The following is a 26392-nucleotide window of genomic DNA, read 5'->3' on the forward strand; positions in this document are numbered from 1 at the left end:
ATGTGGGTCTTGTCTAATTACGTGCCAGCCTCAAGAACACAACAGTAATTTTTAAATTAAAAATTCTTAACTCTATAGAATAACTCCTGACTTAAAATTAAAACGCAAACTAGAGTATGAAGAGAAAGAAGCGGTCAAAGGAAATATCATTCTTAATATTAAAGCCCTGTAGAGACAACTGTTATCTGCAGGAAGATTTACTACAGAATTTCTGCAGGGTCAAACAGGCTCTTCACCAACCAAAGATGGTAACTAAAAACTGCAACAAAATTCAAAAATTAAATAAATTCAGAAAACAACCAAAGGAGGTAAAGTGCAAAATAAGTGATTCTTAAAAAAAAAAATCTGAAAAAAGCAAGTCGAAGCTAATGATCAAAAACTGTGAATTTAACTTGCCATTAAGAAGTACTAAAATATCCGATTATGGTTTGAGCATACATAAGCTATACAGCTGCTAGTGAAAGAATAATTCATCTGCCAAACTGGAACACAAGTCAGAGACAAGTGAGGGGACAGCTGGGGAACCTGGCACTGACACAGTGTACTGAATGTTTTAAACAAATGCTGATAAAACACCTTCACTGATAAAGATATGCATTCTTTCCATTAAACACCTGATATTGTGCTAGAATTTTCAACTGTGTTTATGACAGTCTCCCGAAAGCTAGAGAGTCATCCCTGGCAGATTCTTCCAACTATACCACCTCCCCCCACAAAAAATAAAATACATATTTCTTACCCAGATTACCAGGTCTGCATGCACTATGTGGCACATTTTTTTTTTAAATTCTAACCTACAGTTTCACTGCTAAAATTACATTTCTCTTGTAATGGGACCAGTAAACAGGAATGCAGTATGACAAATATGATGCTTGGGGGAGGGGGGGCAAAACAAACAAGTTACTGTAAATTCAGCAATTCCCTACTTGCCACACGACAATATGCCCTACAGCAACAACTGCCAGGACCTCTACAGATATGCTGAGGTATCTGGGGTGAAAGAGAAGGATCAATAGCCACTTCTTGTGCATTACAAGAAATAAAAAATAAGCAAAGCAATCAGGTGCTTGATTAGGACAGGACAGCTGTAATGTAATGATCTCCATCAGAAAAGGTCAGCAACAGTAGGACACACGCAACTAACCAAATCACCAGTAGAGAATAGTTGTGTAAAATCTCACCATAACCATAGATGTCCTTCTCTTCTAAGTTGCAATATTCTTTACATTTGGGGTTGTATTCCAACTGACGTCCAGCCTGTATACAAAAGCTTAGAGTCAGTGCCTGTATGTGGGATGTTGCATGAAGGCACACATACCGTCGGCCATAAAAAGGGACATCTGCACATACAATCCGCAGAATAAGTTATCCCCATGAGAAAAGGAAATCCAAAGGGAGCCTAAAGGGTAGTCATCCTAGGAAAGAAGATGTAGAGCAGTGATGGCGAACCTTTTAGGTTTAGCATGTCAAAAGCTCCTGGCACAAAATAATTCAGTGCACTTCACATGAGCAACGAATGCAAAAGCAGTGTCTTTGGTAACCCTGGTGTTGGTGATCGCTGGCATGTCACCCAAAACACTGTGGTGTGTATCACCTTTGACACTCAAGTTGTAGGGGGAAGGCAGGTGGGTAAAATACTGCAACATAGACGAGAAGGACATCTATGGACATGGGAAGATTTTACTCAACTATTCTCTGTCCTTCTACTCAATGTTGCAGTATTCTTTACATATGAGAGAGTGCAAAAGCTGAAAGGGAACCCAGGGAGGGGGAAGGAGCAGGGTAAGACTAAGATGATGCATCTTCCACAAATCCATGCAGAACTGCCCTGGCAAATCCTGCCCTGAATCTGGAGATACTATCTAACATGCAATGCTTTGTAAAAGTATGAACAGATGACCAGGTTGCAGCTTCCAAAATGGAGTGAGCATCTAGGCCTTTGAAGAAAGACCCTGAGGAGGCAACTGATCTGGTGGAATGGGCCTTAACAGAAGATAAAGATTTCCCATGAAAATCATAAAACACAAAAGCCTCGGAGAGCCATGCAAAGATAGTTTGTTTAGAAACAGGCAAACCCAGCACCCTGGAATGAAAGGAGAAAAAGCAGATCAGGCTTCCTAATAGATGTACTTTTGTCAAGGTAAAATCTGAGTCGTCTATGTACATCTAAGGAATGCAGAATCCTCTCACTATGGGACTGACATGAATGGAAGAAAGTAGGTAACTGGATGGACTGATTAAGAGACAGCTCATTCACCACTTTAGGCATGAAGGATGGATTAGTTCTCAAAGATACTCTGTCATTGTGGAAAACCAGAAAGGGGCCCCAAAGCCATCAATGCCTGAATTTCAGAGACATTACTTTTACTGTTTGTACTGACAGCCAATTCCCATGCTTTGATGGCCAGGCGACAAAGGAGGTAAGATTTTGTGGCCCCCTGCTTGTTTAGGTATTCTCTGTAAGAATCCGGAGGGGTCCTGGCAAGAAGAGAGGATGAAACGTCAGAGCCCTCATCTCACTGATGTTGATATCCTCCCTCCTTTGAGAGGATGACCAAAGACCCTGTACTTTCCTGGAAGCAAAGGTTGCTCCTCAACCTAAATCTGAGGCATCTGTGTGAAGCTGCTGAGCTGGCTGAAGTACTTGAAGTGGTAGGCCAGGGTTTTGACGGAGTTGCTGCATCCACCAATGTAGCTCCGTTTTCAGGCAGGGAAGAAGATTCAAGACAGCTAAGGATGAGCATGCTGGGACCAAACTGTCTTTTGGAACCACTGGAACTTTCTCATGTGTAATTTTGCAAAAGGCAGCATGGGGATTGTGGAAGCCATGAACCCCAGCAGTCACAGAAACTCCCTGGCTGTGATGAAAGGAAGGGGCAGAAGAGACAAAGCTAAAAACACAGCATCAATGAGACCTGACGGCATCCCAGGTTGCGTGCTACGTGAACTCCAAGAGGAGCTAAACCCGCACATAAAAATGCTATTTATCCTTAGCCTTACTACAGGATATGTACCTGAACACTGGCGTACACAGCAACAGTGGTCCCACTCCACAAAGGGGGTACCTCTACAGACCCTGGGAACTACCGCCCCATAAGCTTAACCAGCCTGGTCTGCAAAGCTATGGAAAGAATCATTATGGAACTCATAAACAGAGACATAGGAGACCTACAGACACTTGACCCCACCCAGTTCGGCTTTGTAAAGGGCAGATCCTGCCTTTTGAACCTGGTTGACTTTTTCGAAACAGTCACTAGAGCCATTGATGAGAGCAAAGCAGTCCATACAGCCTACCTGGACTTGGCTAAGGCCTTCGACAATTCCCCACTCAGGCATCATAGATAAGCTCAACAGCTTAAACGTAAACCCTTATGTCACTAGATGGGTTGCAAACTGGCTAAAGGACAGAACCCATAAAGTTAAAATCGCTGGAGCAATGTCAGACTCAAAGCCAGTCACAAGTGGTGTCTCACAGGGATCTGTCCTGGGACCCCTTTTGTTCGGCATTTATTTCTCAGATGTTAAAGCAAACATGGGAGGGCTATGGCTGACAAAGTTCGCAGATGACTGCAAACTAGGCGCCATAGTCAATACACCAGCGGACACATACATCCTACAAAAAGGCCTCACAGAAACAGACAACTGGTACCGGAGTCACGGCCTTAAACTAAATGCCAAAAAATGTATAGTCATCCCCTTTGGGAAAAACAAAGTACCCACAAATTATCACATAAACAGCAACCCACTGAGTACGGAAAAAGTAATCAGAGACCTAGGGACCCAAGTCGACAGCAACCTCTCATTTGACACCCACGTTGCTAAAGTGGTTAGAAAAACATTCTACCTTGCACACCTCATCATGAAGGGATTCACATCCAGATCCAAGGATGTCAATGTACTCCTATACTCCTCCCTCATCAGACCCATGATCGAGTACAATGCCCCATTTGGTATGTACCTCACCCGGCATTTGCAACAGCTGGAGAGACCACAAAAGTACCTCACCAAGAGGATCAAGGGTCTCCAACATGTGTCTTATTCTGCCAGACTAAAGAAAATTTAGCTCTATTCAGTAGCATACAGCCTGCTCAGACGTGATCTCTGCCTGACGTACAAGACCATGTCCAATCAGGATCTGATGGACATGCTCCATCTCAAAAAATCCAAATCCATCAGGACCACGAGAGCTAAAGACTTAAACCTCGGCACAAGTATGAATAGGACATGTTGGAGGGATAGATTCATAACCCAGAGGCTTCCCATGCTTTGGAACAAGATCCCAGTTCATATTAGGCAGAGCCCCTCACTGACTCTCTTCAAGAGAAATCTTGATGAGTGGATGGGAGATCGTAAGTTTACCCCAGGGGTCACATCTGTGTCACTACTAGATAGGGGCACAGTAAACTAATTCTATTATATAAGGGGACCTTTGTTGTGTCACTACTAGACAGAGGCACAGTATTCTAAATTTATTCTGTACATTTTTGTACCATTTCATGGGGTGGCAAAAGCCACATCACTATGGCTAGGCTTACAAATGCCCCAGGGCAGATAGCCTAGTACTAAACTATGAAACTAGGAGACTCCATCTATGCTATAAGAAAAAATGCTTTCTCTGAAGGGAGAAAAATCATCAAGTCTGTCCCAAACCTGCACCCCAGGAATATGAACTCCTGAGTTAGGGTTAGACTATTTTTTGAAATTTGAGAATCTTAGGCCCTGCAGTAAATGAACAGCTAGGTCCAGGTACTGGAGTAACAGGTCTGGACTCCTGGCCAGAAAGCAGATTGTCCAAGTAGGAGTAAACCTGAAGCCCTTTCAGCCTTAAACAGGCAATGGTGGGCTAGGCACTTTGTGAAAACTCTTGGAGCAGTGGAAAGACCAAAAGCAAGGGAGAAAACTGAAAGTGCAAAGAACCCACTGAGAAATGCAAGAATTTCATGAACTGTGGGTGAATAGGGATATGCAGATAGGCATGCCTGACATCCAGACAAGCTAAGAAAGCTCAAGGAGAAAGCAGGTGAAGAAGAGATTGCAGAGACAGCATCCTAAAAGAAGGCACCACCAGGAAAGTGTTTAATAGAGAAATATCTAGGATAGGCCTCCAAGGATGGTCTTTTCTTGAGACAAGAAATATTCTGGAGAAAACCCCTTTTCCCACTGGCCTGAAGGAACAGTCTGAATGGTGCCTTGGTTGGAAAGTTTAGCAAGCAACAGAAGAAACAGGTGCAATTGAATGGAGGAAGGCTGAGATCCCCTGAAAGGGAAGAAGTGTCTTACAAGTCATAAAGTATCCCTTTTATAACTGAAATCACCCAGGAATCCTGAGTGATTTTCATCCAAGCTGAGAGGGAGAGAGAAAGGTGAAGAGATACGACTTGGAAGAGGGAGCTGAACTTGGGCTGAAATGGCTGCTGAGGAGAAGGAGCAGAAGCAACAGCCTTAGACTGCTGGGGTCTCCTGGAAGACTTGCATGGCCTAGCTCCAGGAGGAGTAGAAGAGGAGGAGGAGTGAGCAGCTTTTCTGGCAAAGGGAGTCTTGGCAGGGAAATTCCTATGGAATTTAGGGACTGGGAAAACAAGTAAAGGTTGCAAATCCTGGAGCTCCTTACCTTTTTTTCCTTCAGAGATGTAAACAGCTCTGCAGCTGCTTTGCCAAAGAAGGCAGAATTGTCCAAAGGAGCATCAAGCAATTTGGCCTTAATGTCATCAGGGAGTGCCAATTTGGCCTTAATGTCATCAGGGAGTGGCTGGAGATGTAGCCAGGAATGCCTCCTCAAAAAAGAACCAGAAACTGCTGCCCTGGAAGATACCTCTACTACATCATAACTACATTTGATTGAATGACTAGCCACCTGGGAGGAAGCAGACAAAAGAGTGTGTGTGTCAGTGACTTAACCTCTGAATCAGTAATCGGAGGAGAGTCTGGAAAGTACGAGAAAGCAAGGTCAGAGTGTACGGAGACATGTATATCTGGTAGTTAATAGGTCTGACAGCCAAGATGGAAGAAATATAGACTTTCTTCTACAACCTTTCTAAAATGTTACTTTCCTTGTCAGAAGGCAGCAACTTTGTAGAAGGAGATACAAGAGAAAATTTGTCAGAAGTAATGAAGACTACAGCTGGATCAGCTGAAGGGAATTTAAAAAGAAATTTACAATCATCAAGGACCTTAAAGAAACGGTCAGGCCTTTTAGGGGCAGGAGCTTGGGAGTCTGGAGTTTTAGATGCAGATGCAACGGCATCTAAGAAAGCTGGGAGGACTGGAGGGACTGTTGAAGGAGCAGGGGGCTCCAACTGGAGAAGATCATATCATCTCTTTTGCTTCTGTGAAACTTAAGAATCTCACAAAGAATTCCCTCATTTTATTAATAGTTTCCCCAAAGGAAAGCTCTTCTGTGGATGAATCACCCCCCCATTAGACTCTTCCTCTGGAGAAGCATATTCCAGAGGGGAAGGAATCTGGGTGGAGTATGCTAGAGACCCTTCATCTGAAGATCACCCCTCAAAATCCAAATCATGAACCGGATATCCCACAGCCTGCACAGAAGATGACCCCTGACACCCCGATGGCAACACAGGAGATGAGGAGAAGGCAGGCAATGAAATAGGAGAAGCCAAATCTGGAGGCCTCAAGGCCATCAGAGCCTTAATGAGACCCTGGGAGAAACATCCCAATCTGATGGAGGTGTGGAACGGATGGTGGAATGCCTAGTCTTCTGCTTCTTAACATGCGTCTCTTGAGGAGAATGGGCAGACGTAGGCCTTACGTCCAACATTTCCTTAAACTGAGGGGCAGGAACAGTTCCCAGGTCCTCCAAAATAATAAGTTGTGGCTCCCTCAAGTAGTCCGAACAAGATGTCAGCATAGCCTCAGATGTGCTAGGATCCCCACTCCTAACGGCTTCCATTGTGGTACCTGCCAAAGAAGCAGATCCTGCCTCCAAATGCACCACCAGGTTTTCACCAACCTCAAGAGGTATATCTGAGGGAATAGGCGCAACCAAAGAGGATTCAGGCCTAGCTTGCTGACCTTCCTCTTCACAGATGGCTCAGAACTCCCAAAACCCTCCATCGTATCCCTAATCAGATGTTTCAGTCTCTGGTTTTCTAAATATAGATTTAAAGCAGACAGACTATGCAATGTCTTGGGTACGAAGGCCTAACAGACAGAACAAGAACAATGGTCATGATTAGGCCCTAAACAGAACAAAGCTTGTGACTATCCTTATGTGGAATTTGCCTTCCACACATACACTTGCCCTTCCTGGATGACATTAACAAAAGGCAGTAACAACAAATTAAATCCCCTATGGTGTACTTATATGAAGCCATAAAGCGAAACCAGCAATATCCAATGGCAGACCAAACGTACAAGTCAACCTTTCTGAATGGCAGAGAAAAAGTTCTGAAGATTGTACATGCGGACGTCCCTTTATGGCAGACATTATCTGTGCCTTCACGTGATGTCCCATGTACAGGCAGTGGCTCTAAGCTTTTGTACACAGGCCGGACGTCGGGTCATTGGGCGGAATATAACGCAAACGTAAAGAATACTGCAACATTAACTAAAAGAACATCTGTTGTTCTACATACCGGATGAAGGGAGAACACAAGACCCAGTAAATGAGGTGGCCCTCCCCCAAAGGTACATTAACAGGAAAGCTTGAGCTGACCTGTTTCCCATAGCTTGAGCTCTACTAGTAACTGATATGCTGGAGAGCTGACATTGGGGAGGGGGGCTTGCTTAAGAGACCAATGACCAACTTCCTTTCCCTGGAGAATGGTGTGTTTTTGACCATAACTGGGCACTATTCAGTGAAGGCAGGAAAGTAATGTCAAGGCTATGAAGCATGCTACTTACAGTCACCAGTGGGTGAGTGGGGAGGGGTTTAGGACAGACCCCCCCCCCTTCACAGTTAAATGTGCATCATATCCATGAGGTGTTACGCCACACTTTGCAACAGCTCGATCTCCTTTCCAAGTAAATTTATTTTATTTTCGTGTTATGCAAGGCAAAATTACCTCCCCACCAGCTAAAGTAACATCTTTCAGGATTCTAAGATTCAGTAATGGAGGGAACTGAAGGTCAGCTATAGAGGACAGGGTCAAGAAAACTATGCATAACACAGAGGCAGTGACTGGCTGCACACCAAGATAGTAGAAGATGACAAAGTATTCTTACTACACACACCCATTCAGCTAAAGAAAGTAAGAAATCATACGACTTCAAACCACACTAATAAAAGTATTTTCTGTTACAGCAGTATGAATGAAGAAATGTATAAAAAATATATGTTTATCTAAAGTGCATTTTCCTAATTCACACACAGCTTATTTGAACATCCTGTGTGCCTCTCTCTGCATTCCCATTTAGCAGCAGTTAGCAAACTAACACAGTGCTGAAGGACATATCCTGTACTTACTGCCAGGTTTGGTCTACAAGTAAGTCATATTCTATAAATGAAGCTCAAAGAAAAGAAACAAGATTGCTAGCAATTTCACAAAACCTTCATTTAACTTTATTTTTTTAAGAGATATCTGAAAAAAGCATCCAACTACAAGAAAATAACAGTCAGTATTCATAGCATTAATTTAAGAGAAAATGTAACTATTTCTCTATACATTCTGAATTACATGTGATAAGCAGTTTACAGCCACATTGCCCTATGGCTGCTGTGTACTCCTCTCCAACTGCTATGATGAAGTGCATTCACCTAGCCAATTCAAGAGCCTTGTCTCATTACTTAAATTAAGGCAGTGCAACTTAACCAGATATCTTATTTAAACATTTGACTAGAAATATTTTGGAGATACTCGGCTATGTAAACATGCAATATATACAGTATGCAACTTTCTAGAATACATTAGTCTGACAAAAAATGAATAAATTCAGTGGTTTCAGCTTGCCCAGAACATAGTCATCAGCTGCAAAGCTCTCTCACCCCTCAGAACATGGAGAGGTGAGGTTAAAAGTATAACAAAACTAGATGAGTGTGTGCAACTTCCTGGTTTATATTTGTTTTACATTTTAAAACCACCACCTTGTTGGTGAAGCAGATAAACTGCTGGGCATTGGACTGTTGAGGGAAAATCTAACCTGCAATCACCACTTTGGTGATTACTTAACCAAAGCTATACTCCCTAACAGGTTAGATTCTCCCACAACAGACCAACTCCCAAGCAGTTTATCCACACCACTGATGTGGTGCAACGAAGAACGAAGTTTAAAATGGAAAAATATAAACCAGGAAGCTGCACGTGCTCATCCAGTTTTGTTTTAAGTTTGACAAAAACCCTTTCATATACAGCATGAGCTAAGACAAGTTATTTAAGGAGAACTGTAACATACTGGCTACAAAATATAGAAGATTAGATTACTTTTTTTTTTCCTTCTGATCCTATCAGCAGGCTCTTCTGTATACCCTATTGGACCATTTGCTCCCCCAAAGGTAAGAGCCCTATGGTGCAATTAATTTCTCCTAGGGCAAGAGCTGTGGGAAGGGAGTGGCACCGACATAGACCATCCTTCACGGAAAAAAATCATTTTTTTTCTACTTCACCATATTGTGTTAAATCTGCTCAATCTTTCTGACATTCTAAGGGTATGCATGCGGTGGCCATCACTGATGGCATGTTTACCATTTCCACAACTTACGTCACCAAAATCAGTCCTGCCCCCTTGAAAGTCATAACCCTGTGCTGATTCAGCATAGACTCTGAACAGGATATGCAACCCCCCCACCACCACCAATTCCACACCACCTTGTTATCCGTCCTGCTCCCCAGCCAACCACATCATTGGCTCGGATGACTGCATCATCATAATTAGGGCTTTTCCCTCCAAGTCATAGAGCTGAAGGGACTGTCCTCCTGTTTACAGCTAGTGTTAAGTATTGCAACATTTTTTATTTGTGCGATTTATCTACGTAATTTTGAAGATTGCACCCTCATTTGAAATAGAAAATACTGAACACATCTTCTAGTTATGTTAACATGTCATTCTTGTGACAAGCACTGCATAATGTTACTGCTGAAGTTCCTTACATGAATGAACACAAATTCAGGAGATGGGACATGAAATTCCTGTCTAAAATGCCTCAGGGCACACAGAAGGAAATAAAACACAACTGTGCTGGAATAGGCTCTTATTCCTTATATAGAATACAGCAGGATTCAGAAAATGATTGAATGAATAAAAACTAGTTCCAGTACGAAAGCAAAGAATGCAAAGATGTACATAAAGTTAGAAAATGACAGAATGTAACATTCAGCTCTGAAACCTATTACCTGCCTCATTAGTACATATGTAAACATCAAAGTACCCACATCCCTCTTCAAAAAAGCTAGGGAAAACTAACTGACAAGATGAGAAAAGATAAGTCATAAGAATAATATTAAAAGTAAGTCACACTCAAAACATGTCAACAGTCAATCATCTCAGATGCTGCGACTTGATTACTCCTTTTGGTTCTCCGTGGATAAACAGAACAGGTATGTAATCAGTACAGGCTCAATAGAGATTCAACAAGATTTCAACAGTCTGTGGCGCAAAAATTAGCACATCTGTCTTTGGTGCAGAAGGCTGTGGGTTCTATTACCACACCAGGTGGACCAACTGCTGACAATGCAGTGTGTGTGTGTGTGTGTGTGTGTGTGTGTGTGTGTGTGTGTGTGTGTGTGTGTGTTGGGGGGGTTGTTGCATTTCTGTGTGTGTCGCCCTTTGGATGAGGAGTTGAACTGAACAGCCATCTCCTTGAGTTGGTGGTAGCTCAAGTCAATGTAAAAGATCCCAAAGCATCTATCAACATGAGTAGGGGAAGCTTCCAGATGTCCGAGCCAAATTTCCCTAGTAGTATAAATAGCACCTTGGGTCTCCCCTGAAAAGAGGCTTCAAGCCTATTGGGACTAACCTGGTCAACAAAGAATAAATAAAGAGGGGATGAAACATTAACTGGCATACTTCAGTGGGTCTCCCTTTTAAGTTGATGGTTATGTGTAATGTTACTATCACTTAAAAGAAGATGAATTCATTACTTCAAAGCTTTCCCACTTACCTACCCTTTTCATCTACCTATCTTTAAGGAATTACCAGAAGTACACTGGTATTCTATGATTTGGCATCATATTTAATAAACTTGCAAACACAAAACATGGCAAGAGAAGAGCAGAAGTACACACTGCACTGACATATCCCACTTTACCTGAAATGAGAAACCTTTATGGTTTAAATCTGGAGCTAAATCAGATAATCAACTTCTGCCCCCTCAGCACTGCTGCAGCCTTCATCTTTATTAGGGGGACAGTAATATAACGAGGATCTCCTTGAAATACAGACCCCAATAAATCAGAATGGCTACATTCAACAATATAACGAAGGGGGGAAATGTTACTGACTTTTGAAAAAGTTGAAACCACATAAGGTTATTGTGCAGAAGAAATGGATAACATACAATGTACAGTGTTACTCCATCAATCCATGCTTGAACCCACATTAGGTTACTGTGCAGAGCAAACAGATAATATACAACGTACAAGTTTACTGTGCAGAACAGATGAACAACATACAATGGACAGTTTTATTCTATCAATCCATCCATTTTCTAAATTGCCTGCTCTGGGGAGTGTAGCGGTGACAGCAAGCTGACCAGGACAGACCACACTTCGCTACCGGAGGGGGGGGGGGGAGCTCACTCATATTCTGTGGGATTCCCCCAGGCATTCCCAACACCAGGTGAAGGACACAGTCACTTCATTGTGTCCTGGATCTACCCTGTTATCTCCTACAAGCAGGTTGTGTCTAGTACACCTCCAGTAGGAGGCAACCAAAAGACATCTTCACTACATATTCAATCCAACTCAAATGGTTCTTCTCAATCCACAGAAGCAGTGGTTCTACTTCAAGGTCCTTCTGGACTGTTATGCAGTGGTTCTACTAGGTCTTTCTGGACTGTTGTGCTCTTCATTCAATCACGGAGAGAAAGCCCACCAATCCTTTGAAAGAACTTAATTTCTGCTGTTAGCATCCATAATGTTATCCTTTCAGTCAGTACCCCCACAGTTCATGATCATATGTGAGGACGGGGATGCAAACGTCAAATAATATGGCAGTTTCCTGCTTCCAATAACTCCTAAATAGCAGTGTTCTTAAAACTTTCTTTATTCTGATTCCCAAACCACTGCTGTACATTTTTGTTGGTAATATTTGCTAAATACATTTAGTTCTGTGACAGTTAAACACTTACCAACTGGACATATTTTGAAGTGCAGCCTATGTCCAGCAGCTGTAAGCAATGCACTACTATATCAGTCCTTGACTGATACCCTGTTAGTTTTCAGTGCTCCTGATGCCAAAGTATTCACTTTCAGAACAAATCATGAACTACCAAAACAATCACTTAATATCTAATAAGGTAATTTTGCAAGTAATGGAGAAGGTCTTTGAAACACAGATATCTGCCAAACTGTCAACATCTAATATACAAGTGTTATCTGCTGCATATTAGGGCAGAATGGTTTACAATAAATGCTGCTGTGGGCCAAATTGGGCTGGTAACTAAATGTGACAATGGAAATTTCTCTTGATACTGTATGCTAACACAGTGTGACAGGCATAAATATTGTGACTAAGTGCATTACAATGGTTAAAAATATATATTTAGATAGAATGTCTGAAAAGGGTCCTCTTTCCCCATACTGGCCTGGTAATCATACTCCCATGTTAACTTGTTTCAGTTCATTCCTCTTCTCTGTCTTCTGTTCAGACATTCTAATAATGTTGGTCAAAAGCACAAAGGAGAATTTACACACTACCATGTACACCAACTTGCACTTGCACAATTTTAACTTTGAATAAAAACGGAGTACAGAAAAACAAGAACAAAACACCTGCATGGATATATAAAAAAAAAAATCTTACCTAAGTAAGGAATACACGGTGTCATCTTCAAGCTACTGATGAAGTCCCTAAGTCTTTTATAATTGTATTCTTTAGATATTAGATATTCTAACTTTTCAAACATCGCTTTATCCTTTCGACTCAATAACTGGAAAAAAGGACAAAACAAAATTAGCTTCTGTACCTACACCTGAATGATTTTCATACCAACAACAGTAAGACGCGATTCCAAAAGTTTACATTATCACAAAGCTGTAGGAAGGGCAGGATAAAGGAGGCAACTACCCTGGTGGGTATGAAGTTAATATAAGCTGTTAAGAATAACAATTCTTAAGAAGTTGAGATAACAGCTCCAAACAACCCCATTCCCATCACAGCCAAGTGGTTCCCCGAATGGCTACCAGTCTCCTCCAGAGATGCACAGAAGGAAAACACGTCACCAAGATGCATCTCTTTCTCTTACAGACAGGCAACTATTTATTTATTTATTTACCTATTTCATTCTGTTAACAAGGTAGGTGGGCTGGCCCAGTGAAGACAAACCTGGAATTAACAGAATATTAGAAAACAAGAAAATTAGATGTCAAAAATAGGAAACCTTTTCATTTCTCCTCTTAGCTGGTTTCCCCAGTATCTGGACCAGGAAATGGATACAGATGTAGTCTTCTTTCGGCTTTTCCCGGTTAGGAATCGCCACAGCGGAACTCTGGTCTGCTGATTGGTAGTTGATTTTTACATGCATAGTTACCAGCCCTGACGCACAACCTTCAACAAAGGTACGCCCATTCACGCAGGTCTCCACGCAGAAGACGCTCTAGCTGAGAATCGAACCGGACAGCGTCTTAATCTCCTTAATGTCAGGGTTATAACCATCTACATCACAACAGTAACTCATGACTGACAGTTGCTCAGTGTACAAAGTCTCAAGGCGGCAAAAAAGATCCAAACTACTACTTGCAATGGTAAAAACAAACTCGATCCCTTTACCCAATAAGGTACTACATTACAGACAGCGAGCCAAGCTAAGAAAAGGTGACACCCTGGAATATGAATACTTGAGCAGGAGCCCAGAGCTAATATTCCATAGATCAAAACAGATCCCCCCTCTTAGTAAAGGGCTACTGACCCACAAATAGATTCATAGGTTACTAGGCTAACAGCTGTAGATACCTTACAAGCCTAGCCATATTTATCTTGAGTTGCCGCAATTGTTGGTGGTTAGGTGAGTGAAGTTCAAAGAGGTAAGGGTCTATGGTAGCTAATACAGACTTCCTCTGTCTAGGTGGGACATGGGCGCCACCCCAGGAGTAAATCAGCAGCCACACTTCCATTGATCTAGATCACGTATGAAGAGGGTCACGGAGGGACTCTGTTTCACAGATAGCCTAAGTGAGCTACTCTCATCTCACAAATGACAGGAAGACTGTGAAAAAGAAATGTCCACCTAGCGATCCAGAACACAGAGACAAGGGACTAAGACTAAGTAGCATGAACGTGCAATTACAGGGGTGGGGGATGGACTCATGAAGGACCTTAACAGAATGTAGAGCCATGTGTGCCACGGCACAGTAAATAATGTGGCAGCACTCATACTCATAAGATGCAATCAGAACTGAACTTTGGCTTCAGGCCTTTCTCAAAGGGGAAGAACGCAAACTCACTTCAGAAAAGGCAACCAGTGATCAGGAATCAGAAACAGCACCTTTGAAAATACAGTGGACCTACAGGATTACAAGTAAGATGAAGGGGGTTCTCAAATGGGAAGTGCACCAAAACCCCAAGCATGCCAATCAGTCACAGTCACACCGAAGAGGGCACCATAAGATTCTGTCCACTCCAGGCTTGGGTATACAGGCTAAAATCTGAGAATCCTCTGAATACTGAGTAACTTTAAACAGCAACCCTCTGTTGGTGGAAATCCCCAACCACAGGAAACTTGGGAAGCCGAGCACTAAATATCCTCCCAGGTGTCCAGCAAGACTAAAAATGGCTCATTCCCATTAGAAGGGATAATGTCAAGGTCCAGAAAAAGGCACCCAGTCAGTCCTGTCAAGGAGAAGTAAAACAATCTATTCACTTCCTAAGAATATTCACTTCCTAAGAATAACCAAGCTTCTGCTATCCCCCTAACTAATACACATTGGGCCTTACCCAAAAGTTCTGCAATACCAGCCTGAAAATGGGAAAAAAGGGCATAACTGAACAGGTCCAGCCTTAACTTTGCTGACCATCAAACGAATGAACCAACACAGCCATTCCCCATTCCTAGGTTAGTCAAGATTGTAGCCAGGAAGCAGCCGGGGATTTCCTTCCAATACAAAACAAAGGGCTAACAAAGGATTCCCCATTCTTGGGTTGGTCAAGATTGTAGTCAGGAGGCTAGAAGGGATTTTCTTCCAGCACAAAATACAGGGATAACACAGGATGCTTGGTCTTGCTTCTAGGGAAATGATAGGACATCTCTTATTTCTACAACAGCAGGATTAGACAGACACAAAGGAATGTGCCGGAGTACTTTAAGAAGGTCCACTAAAGACAGTGCAAGATGTCCGGCCATGGGGCACTCTCACCTTGAAGGAAACATCCAGAACATAGTACAAGGCAATCTTCAAAGGATGACCTATGCCATGCTGTTCTTCTCAGGGGCACACCCACGACTGCAGACTTGGACAAAAAAATCAACACAATTCATGTTACACAGGACCACTATGGAGCCCTCCAAAGCAACCACAGACATGGTTTGAAAGTGGTCCTTGTAGAACTTGAACTCCAGAAATTTTTCAAGTTTTCTTGATACTGATTATACCAGGAAGAAAAGAAACTTGAACTGATTAACATATCTGAGAGCCCCAAGACGCAACTGTGCCAGTGGTATACACTTTCGTGCCACATCTGTCCAAAACATAATACTCCTTTGGTAGGTGGCATGAGAAATGCACTGTTCACAACACAATTAACATACAAAGATCTCAGACCTGGAAATTTCACATGACAAATTATGACAATCTGTAAGACGTAATTATCAAGTGCTGGCCTTCGTGAGAAACCACCACAACACAGACAGGATGCTTTCACGATTCTAGAACAGTATCCTAGCAAGTTGTTTCTTATGCCTCACCATTATAGGGAACACAAATGAGGGAGAAGTAAAGGAGATCAAAACATTCAGACAGGACACTGGTGAAGAAACCATTATCGCTCTCCACAAATCCAAGCAACCTAAACCAGACCTGCCTTCTCACAGTAATGTCTGCCCCAGCTGCACTCTCTATGTCTGCTGCATTGTGGGTCAGCCTCACAGAAAGTGATGATACGCTTCACACTGCTGCATTGTGGGTCAGCCTCATAGAAAGTGATGATATGCTTCACACGGCTGCCAGACTCCAGCCTGTAGCGATACGCTTCACACTGCTGCCAGACTCCAGCCTGTGGCAATATGCTTCACACTGCTGCCAGACTCCAGCTGTAGCGATACGCTTCACACTGCTGCCAGACTCCAGCCTGTGGCGATACGCTTCACACTGCTGCCAGACTCCAGCCTGTGATGATATGCTTCACACTGCTGCCAGACTCCGGCCTGTAGTGATACGCTTCACACTGCTGCCAGACTCCAGCCTGTGGCATAACATCACTGTGCGGAAACTTATTCAGTGTTAGCAGGAGGAAAATATACACCCTCTCCCTTTATATCCATCGATTTTAACTTGTGAAAAGAAATACGAACATGACATCGGGGAATTGTTCAAAAGAAAAAAAATGTGTATAGCAACTTTACAAGTAGTGAGTATGATGTATCTAAACCACTTAGAAATGATCACTCCATCTGGGTTAAGAAACTCAATAAGGGAGGAGCTGTTGCGGTGACTTATTGATTATGCGCCAGAACATTTTCTCTAATGCATACTTGTTATACATTTGCTTTTAGAAAAGAGGTAAATACTACCTACAGTAAAAACGGATACAGCTCAATATGCCCTGTGAGGCTGCGCTGACAATTTTCATTGGTTTTTGAATGTTTCTACTCTCATGGTGACATTTTTTGCAAACCCAAAACTTTATAAGAAACGTGGTAATCCCTGAGAATAACTGTGTCAGCCACCAGATCGAAGAAAACAGCCCCTTCCACTTTTGGATGAATAAATATTGTACACAGTGGTTTCTATCGACTATTGTTTTAAATATTTTTTCTATTGTACATTCACTGCACCTTTGTTTTTAGTGTAAATATTGTACATAGTGTTTTCTATTGACTATCGTTTTAAATATTTTTTCTATTGTATATTCACTACACCTTTGTTTTTAGTGTAAATATTGTACATAGTGGTTTCTATTGACTATCGTTTTAAATATTTTTTTCTACTGTATATTCAATATACCTTTGTTTTTAGTATAAATACTGTACATAGTGGTTTCTATTGACTATCGTTTTAAATATTTTTTCTATTGTATATTAACTATACCTTTGTTTTTAGTGTGCTCTTCTATCGTACACGTTATTTTAATTTTTTCCACTTTGATGTGTGTTCACATTCTGGGCCAAGACTGGAATTGGTCCAATGGGATCAGTGCTCTAGTCAGTTAAAAGTCTATAAAGGATGCTGACATTACATAAACTGCTGAATTCCTGCTTCCTTCTCTTAAACCTCACTCCTCCTCCTGAACATTATTCTGCCTGGATTGTTCCCACAATTTTCACTTATTTCTATGTAATTTGCTCCTCCTTTTCTTCTAAAGATTTATCTTCCAGTTCGTTTCTCTCTCATAGGTTGTTATAGGTTCATAGGTAGGTAAATAGGCTATCTGCCAGAGGGCATTTATAAGCCTAGCCAGAGTGTCAGCTTTCGCCACCTCATTGATTAATTAACTGAGCCTCTGTCCAATGAAGTGATCACAGGGGTGTATTTTCTGTTACCCATCCACTCGTCAAAGATTTCTCTTGGAGTGTTAGTGAGGGGCTCTGCCTAATGTAGTTAGGAATTTTGTTCCAAAGCATGGGGGAGTCTCTGACGGGAATCTATCCCTCCAGCATATTACAGGTTCAAAACTCAATAACTAAAATACAGTCAGGTTAGACTGATTTCCATTTTCTAGTATTTTTTGGTAGCTAACAGAACTAAACTTAACAAGGCCTTACAATGTCTAGGCAGTTCAGATCCTGAATCCCAGCTTAAAACAAAAACACTCAATTCCTTACTTATACCCATTTTCTCACCCAATATTTCTGAGAAAGTACTCAATAGGGAACTTTTAAAATCTGCCAGCTCATTATGCTCCCAAAACACGTTCCACTTACCTCTTTCTTCCCTATCACACACCTCCAACATTTTTATCTACCCGAGGAAAATTTTTTTGAAGTCTGCCTGAGGTATAAAATACCTATGCAAACACTTCTAAGCAAATATCCTAAACCCTCTGCACTTTGCTGCACACTTAGGAGACTGACATGTCCTCCCGTTCCTCTGTTACAAGCTGCTTTTCCAGTCTCTCTTCTCAGTCTCTTCTAACATCCTCTGCCCAATTCATAGGTTGGTACTAGGCTATTGGCCCTAGGGCCTATATAAGCCTAGCCAAAAAGGTACCTTGGTTTTCGCCACCCATGAAACATTTTCCTGTGCACAGAAGTGACCTCCGGGGTGAATTTCCTATTTCCCATCCAATCATCAAGATTTTTCTTGAAGAATGCTAATGAGGAGCTCTGTTTGACATAAGTAGTCTGTTCCAGAGTATGGGAAGTCTCTGGGACAGGAATCTATCCCTCCAGCATGTCCTGTTTATTGTGGTGACAAGGTTTAGGTCCCTAGAGCATGTAGCTTAGAGGGATTGGGATTTCTTTAAGTGAAGCATGTTCAACAGCTCTGGGTTTGACATAGCTTTGTATGTTAGGTAGAGATCGCCTCTGAGTAGGCGATATGTGACGCAGCAAATCTAGATTTTTTTTTTTGAGACGTCTGCGTAGGGCATCTGAGGCCAGTAATCCTCTTTGTGAGGTATTTCTGCGGCCTTTCCAGTTGTTGTAGATGTCTTGTGAGGTACATACCAAAAGGGGTACTGTACTCCTTAATGGGTCTAATGAGTGATGAGTAGAGGGGAAGAATGATCTCTTTTTCTGGATGAGAAACCTTTTGTGATGAGGTGTGCCACTGTCATGCAATATTTTATATGCCCTACTAACTATTCATTTTTAACATCAGCTTCTGTTATAGATGGCAACCAGAACAGGTCATTCCCGTAATATTCTTCTATCCCTTTCTCTTTGCGCCAGTACTCTGATATCAGTCCCTTGTATGGGGAGTCTGTCTCTAAGCCTGCCCTCCAAGTATCATCTTGGCCTCATCCCACTATCTTTCCCTCTGTAGTCATTTGGTCTCAATACCTTTGCTCCACTGAAGAGTTTCTCCAGTAAATTCCAGCCCCCTCTTGCTTATTTTATGTACCCTACTGATGATCTTCTCTACTGGCAAAATACCCTCTCTCCATTCTCATGTTGGCTTAGTTCTTAGAATACTTTCTGCAACTTTATGAATATAATATTCAGTATCAAAAACAAAAAAAACAGCAACCCAAGAAACAATGCACTAAAAACACAAAACTCTTGGAGGCACCGCTTGGGAACCACAGAATAATGAAGGAAACATCACGACAACTACTATTTTAGCACTTTAATTACATTTTAAACACCAGGAACGCCATCAGAAAACCATACATTAAGACTTGCTTAAATATTCACTTTCTTACAAATTATCCAATCACATTCAACAAATTAATGACATCAGCAATTCATTTACAAAATCTTTAGAAAAGCTGTCACTATATGTATAAATTTTATCAAAACGCGGAAAGATTATATCACTTCAAATATAAAACTAAATATCAAATGTTGACAACTTATAAAATCCTATAACTTAACATACTTTTAATATTAATATACTCATTTAATCCATTTTTTTTTTTTTAATGAACGCTCAACAAAATTTGCCACCTTAACTCTCGAGTTTCCAGCAACTTATTCAGTATGGTTATTCTTCTTCTTAAGGATCTGCATCTAAATTCCCACCCCCTCTCATTCTGTTTCCTTGAACTTCCCTGGGATTCATCATCTCTTTCCATTTAGAAGTATAGCCTTCTGCTTGTGTTATGTATAAGAGTCATAACTGTGTAGCTCTAAAATATCCCTTCAAACCAGGTAATCTTAAACCACCTTGTTCTATTAGAAGGATTACATGTTCCATTTATATCTTGCTCTGTTCCTCTCCCAGATAAATTCCTTCAACTTTATTATTGTCCACAACTTCTCCTCTGGTTGATAAAAGATGCTGGACATGTATAAACCTGAAGGGACTAAACATTTTTACTGTTTGTATCTTGCTATTCATAACCAAATACAAGAGCTTCCAATTTCTCAGGTTTTATATTATCTTTTATTAAGTCACCCCCCCCCCCCACATACCTTAACTGCCGTAATAGAAGACGTTTTAAATCATACCCCTAAATACTCAAAGAAATCCGCCAGAACCACAATAATGTCACTGAAAACGCTTTTAATATCGCTAGTAAAAACTTTTGCATATAGTTTCATCAGGCTTAAAAACTACAAAATCACATAATTTATAAAAATGAAGTCACATGATCAACACTACAATTAGATCAAAACTTAACTTACAGAAATAATTCAAAACTGGTCATGCAACTTATTTAAAATCGGTGTAATACTTAAACAACCATTTATACCCGGAGGTATACGAGCCTGAAAGAGTATAATCCATTTCAGCTCAGTCAGCTCAGCCTTCTCAGTAAAAATATCAGATCCCTTCCTATTATGGATGTACAAATCACTTGCAATATAAAAAATTAATGAGATTATTCAGTTAAACTGATGTGTTTATAAAACTTTTCTATTGGTCTCATCGATAAGTCTCACAAGACCTACACTTGGGCATGTACATTAGATTTTTAGGGCCACAGTTACTAAAGTCAAATAATGTAGTCCAAACAAATGTAAAATATTATCAATGCAGCCCAGAAGTCCAAATTGGGGAAAAAGGAAAACAATGTAGAACAAACCCTGCAGGGCCACCATGACTGCAGCTTTCAGTTTTAACAGAAAATATAAAAGCAATAAAATGGAGAAGCACTTTCACGTAGAGAACTATGCTTCATCAGATCCTTAAAGCACATCAAAATACATATAGCATAAATACTAATTCTCAGTGAATCAGAAACAAGGTGAAAATTAAAGCAACTAAAACAATGCACAATAAAACCAATTAATCAACTCTTTTTCTTAAAGCGCTATGCATCTAATACTGGCTTAACACATATATAATTATTAAGACCTGGATGAATGTGTATCTGCATCCTTAAAACCCACTTGAGCTCAACTTGCTCCAAGTAGTTATCACCCCCTCTTATATTTTTACATACTGGTTGCAACACTCAAACTAAAAGTATGTGTTGAAAATTCCATAATATGCTTCGCTAAAACATTCTGTGTGTTCATAGGTTGGTACTAGGCTACCGTCCCAAGGGCCTATACAAGTCTAGCCATAACAATTCCCTGGCTATTTCTTCCCAATGTATTTACTTAGATGGAACAATGTCTACCAGGGTGACTGACAGGATATTCACCCCGGGGATCACATCTCCTATCCAATCAAGGTTCCTTTTGAAGAGGGCTAAAAAAACGCTATGCTTGACATGTATGGGCAAGTCTATTCCAGAGTCTGGGGAGTCTCTGGGTCAGGAACCTATCCCTCCAGCATGTTTTGTTCATCGTGATGACAAGGTTTAGATCCCTGGAGCGTGTCTCTCTGAGGGATTGGGATTTCTTTAAGTGTAGCATGTCCAACAGCTCTGGATTTGACATGGCTTTGTATGTTAAGCAGAGATCGCCTCAGAGTAGATGACATGCCACAGAGTATAGGTGGAGTTTTTTTTTTAGATGGTCAGCATAGGGCATCTGATTTAGGCCTGTGATTCTTTTAGTGAGGTATTTCTGTGGCCTTCCCAGTTGTTGTAGATGTCTTGAGAGGTACATACCAAACGAGGCGTTGTATTCTATAATGGGTTTAATGAGGGATGAGTACAGTGGGACAATGACCTCCTTTTTTCTGGACGAAAAGCTCTTAGTGATGAGGTGTGCCACATAGAAGATTTCCTGACTGTTGTGGCGATATGGTTATCGAAGTTGAGACCACTGTCCACCTATGTCCCTAAGTCTCTTATCACACTTTCAGTGTTTAGTGTACTGCCACCTATGTGGTAATTCATGGGTACATGTTTTTTTCCAAAGGGGATCACTATACATTTCTTGGCATTGAGCTTGAGTCCATGGCTTTGGCACCAAGCATCTGTTTCTGTAAGAACCTTTTGTAGAATATCCGCATCATTTGGGGATTCAATAATGGCTCCCAGTTTGCAGCCATCTGTGAACTTTGTTAGCCAGAGTCCCTTAGTGTTGGCCTGTACTTCAGAGAAGTAGATGCCATACAAGAGCGGCTCCAGGACTGAACCCTGAGGTACTCCACTTGTCACTTGTCTGGAGCTGAATTTGGAGTCGGCTATTTTTACAGTGTGGGTTCTGGCAGTAAGCCAGTTGGCAACCCATAGAGTGACGTAGGGATTTAATGCCCAGCTTAGTAAGTTTATCCATGATTCCAGAGTGGGGGATAGTGTTAAACGCCTTGGCGGGGTCCAGATAGGCTGTTTGGACCACCTTACCCTTGTCCATGGCTCTGGAGACTGATTCAGAGAAGTCAATCAGGTTCAGGAGACACAATCGGCCCTTCACGAACCAAAACTGCGTGAGGTTCAGTGACTGAAGGTTGCCAATGTCTTTGTTTTGCAAGTTCCATGATAATACATTCCATGGCCTTGCAGATCAGGTTTGTCAGACTGATGGGGTGGTAAGTTCCTGGGATCTAAGGTGGATCCCCCTTGCGGAGTGGGATAACTGTAGCTGTGTGCCACTCAGTGGGCACGAAGCCTGAGGTGAGGCTATGATTAAACGTGATACTTAGGTGAGGTGCCAGTTCATTTTGTAGTTCATGTAGTACACAGCCTGGGATGTCGTCTGGTCCCATGGATGCTGTGTTCTTAGCTTTGGAGAGTGTGTTTTTTACCTGTGTGGCCGTTATTACCGGAATCTGGCAATCTTTCAGTATTGAGATGGGCTCTTTAGGGGGTGATGACGGGGGGGTGAAGTTTGCACTGAATCGATCTGCCAGGATATTGGCAATATCCTTGGGATCAGTATATTTAATGCCATTCTGTTGTAGCTCAGAGCAGATCTGAGGATTGCCATTTAGATTCTTGACATAGCTATAGAATGCCTTGTGGTTGTCTTTGGAATCTTTAGCAATTTTATTTTCGTAACTAGCTTTGGAGGATTTTATGATGATCTCAGCATCTTACTGAGGCTGGTAAGGGAGTTTTTTTGCATCCTGGGATTCTCCCCTTTTCTGCAACAGTTTCTTCCTTTTGTTGTAAAGTTTGTTTATGGCAAGGGACCACCAGATTGGCTTCCTTTTCTTGGGGGAGAGCATCTTGGTTCTACTGGAGATGGCACGATTCACGCACAAGTGGATGGGCTTGTACAGTGCCTTAGGGTAGGATTCAGCAGTCGAACTTTCAGTTCTTGCCTGCATGGGTGTCATGAAGTTTGTCACTTCTGACTTGAGTAGCATGAAGTTGGCTTTGGAGAAGTTTTTTTTTTTTACAGAGGTTTCCTTACTGGGGGGTGGGGGTGGGATGTGGATGTCTAGGAGTGATTAGCTTATGGTCAGACCTGACCAACAAGGGGGTGACCATAGGTGTGGAGCATTGATTTCTCATGTTGGTAAGGACCAGGTCTAGGATATATTGGAGCCCCTGGTGGGACTAAGGATTAGTTGATCCAGGGCATTGGAATTTATAAATTCCAAGAACTATTGGACAAAGGTGTTGGTACATTGAGAAGTTTTCCCAGTTAATGGCAGGGTAGTTGAAATCACTCAGTATTAGGGTGTTTGGTTGTATCTTAATATTTTCCAGTATGTTCAGAAAGGTGCAGTGAGAATCTTGGGGCATGGTGGGGGATCTGTAGCAACCTACAATTTGGATTGCAGTCTTACCTAGTGTTAGTTGCACCTAGAGAATTTCAGACGCATTGTGTTGGGCAACTGGCCTGGTGTTGTGAATATCCCTGGTGAATATGGGCACTCCTCCACCTTTAGTGTTTCGGTCCTGGTTTAGTGGCTGAAAAGTGTGGTAAGAGCCTGGTATTGCAGGGGTGCTCTCTGGAGCCTTGAACCAGGTCTCAGTTACTGCACAGATATCGATGTTCTCCATTTTTAGGAGTGCCTCGAGAGAGTGCATTTTGAGGTTTAGACTTCTAGCATTGAGTAGCCTTACCTTCAGATTTTGCATGCTTGTACCTGTTACGGTGGTGGTTTTGTCCTTTGAACTTTGCCTACAAAAGGCACTATAGGGGTGGCAAGAGCCTTTGCCAGTAACTTGAATCCCAGGGGCGATAGGTGTAGACCATCTCTGGTAAAGCATCGTGGTCTGTCAATCATGTCATCCCAGGGAGACAGATACTGGATCCCTTCTGAATGACACCAGAAGCTTAGCCAATTGTTGAAGTCAATAATTTTATCCTTACACTGTGGTATTCTGGGCAAAGGCAGGATACTACTCAGGGCTAGGGTCATACCTGCCTGGGCCACATGATCCAAGAGCTCTTCCATGTCTCTTTTCATGTAGTCCAAGGAGGTACGTCTCAAGTCATTCACTCCAACATGGACAATGACAGAGTCGTAACTGTACTTGTTGTGGAGTGACTTGAGTGCATCTGTTATGTGGCGGATCCTGGCACCAGACAGGCAGCTGACTGTAAATGATTTGTGTTTTTATTCATATCATACAGATCTTTGTATAGCCTATCCCTCAAATGTTTCAATGTCTTACCGACATAGAAACATTGACAATCACTGCAATTAGTCCATGTCAGTACCAAATATGCCAAGGACAGCAGTGTCATGTGTAATATAATAAAAAAGAATTGCCATCTTTTGACAGCAGATAGAGCTACTGCCAAGATTATAGGCGACATACTTAGGTTTACCTATAGGAATAGTCGAAAATTAAAACAATTATGTAAAGTTAGACAACCGAAGTATGACTAAGGGCATAAGTTAGGCACGTTTCCGTGGATGAACTGTAGGACATGCAGAGTGATAAGTAAGATGCAATGTTATAAGCACCCCACACTGAATTTTGATTTTAAACCTACATTTGATGCTTCTTGTAATAGAAGCAATCTAGTATACTTAGCGAATTGCGTTAAGCTGGTATTAGATGCACGGCGCTTTAAGAAAAAGTTGATTAATTGGTTTTATTGTGCATTGTTTTAATTGGAAGCTACAGTCGTGGTGGTGAGGAAATCAATCTATGTTGCACAAGTTATAAACAAAGGTATGGCATCGAAGTCCAAGGAAGTCATTGTTCCACTGTACTCTGCATTCATCTGTCAAGTACAATGCCCCCTTTGGTATTTAACTAACCAGGCATATCCAATAACTGGAACGTCCACAAAGGTTCCTCACTAAAAGAATACAGGGCATAAGTAATATGCCCTATGCAGACCGCCTCAAGGTCCTATCCCTGTATTCTGTTGCAGACCGCATCAAGGTCCCATCCCTGTGTTCATTTGCAGACCGCCTCAATGTCCTATCCCTGTATTCTGTCTAATACAGGCTTTTGATGGGAGATCTATGCCTGGCATACAGGGCATTGTCAGACCCCACTCTGATGGACCTCCTGCATATCCACAAAACAAACAGTACCAGAATTACCCATTCTAAAGACTTGAACCTTGCCTGTGATATAAATAGGACCTGCTGGATAGGTAGGTATGCATCTCAGGGGCTACCCAGTCTATGGAAACAGGCTCCCCCCCCATCCATGTGAAGCAGAGTTCCTCCCGAATCCAATTCAAGTGCAACTTGGATAATTGGATGGGAAACCAGTAATTCATCCCTGGTTTGGCACCTATGTCTCGGATGCAAACAGATAACCTGTAAATGGTTCCTCTCCCAGGCCCATGCTTACACTTATCAAGGATATCAGAACTCTATAAGGAAGATATTTACGTGTAAATGTGCTCCTGGTGTCATACAGCAGTATGGCTTCTATCATAAAACAATTACTTTAACAGATGACAAACAACATAAAACTATCATGTTTCCTTACATGCATCCTACTTGGTACACAAGTAAACAAGGACTTCTGAAACTACTACAAAAATGGCAATCATTAACAAGTAGTAGCGTCTTCTCTGAACTTTTACTCAGACTGAAGGAATTTGTCACTTACCGACCATGTTTTTGTAAGCCTGTAGATTGGTGCACTTTGTAAGCCTGAAACTACAGCCATAAGTGCATGAAGGTTGTTGAGTTCATACAGTTTCTGTAAAGAAAGAAAATGTAGACGACATATATATTTACATACACACACCATC

The 26392-nt window shown here is 41.7% G+C and overlaps 1 protein-coding gene across 1 annotated transcript in view; it reads right to left on the reverse strand.

Annotated features, from left to right (window-relative positions):
• Window positions 1-26392, reverse strand: part of RALGPS2 (Ral GEF with PH domain and SH3 binding motif 2) — a 2773917-nt gene that overhangs the window by 1303668 nt on the left and 1443857 nt on the right. The window contains exons 8-9 of the mRNA XM_044085226.1: window positions 26248-26340; window positions 12919-13045 (exon numbers count right to left, since the gene is read on the reverse strand). Of these exons, the coding sequence (XP_043941161.1) occupies window positions 12919-13045; window positions 26248-26340 (220 nt within the window). The remainder of the gene's footprint in view (window positions 1-12918; window positions 13046-26247; window positions 26341-26392) is intronic.

Source organism: Protopterus annectens, chromosome 10.part0, assembly GCF_019279795.1.
Source record: "Protopterus annectens isolate FY-2018-M chromosome 10.part0, PAN1.0, whole genome shotgun sequence".
Taxonomy (NCBI): Eukaryota; Metazoa; Chordata; order Ceratodontiformes; family Protopteridae; genus Protopterus; species Protopterus annectens.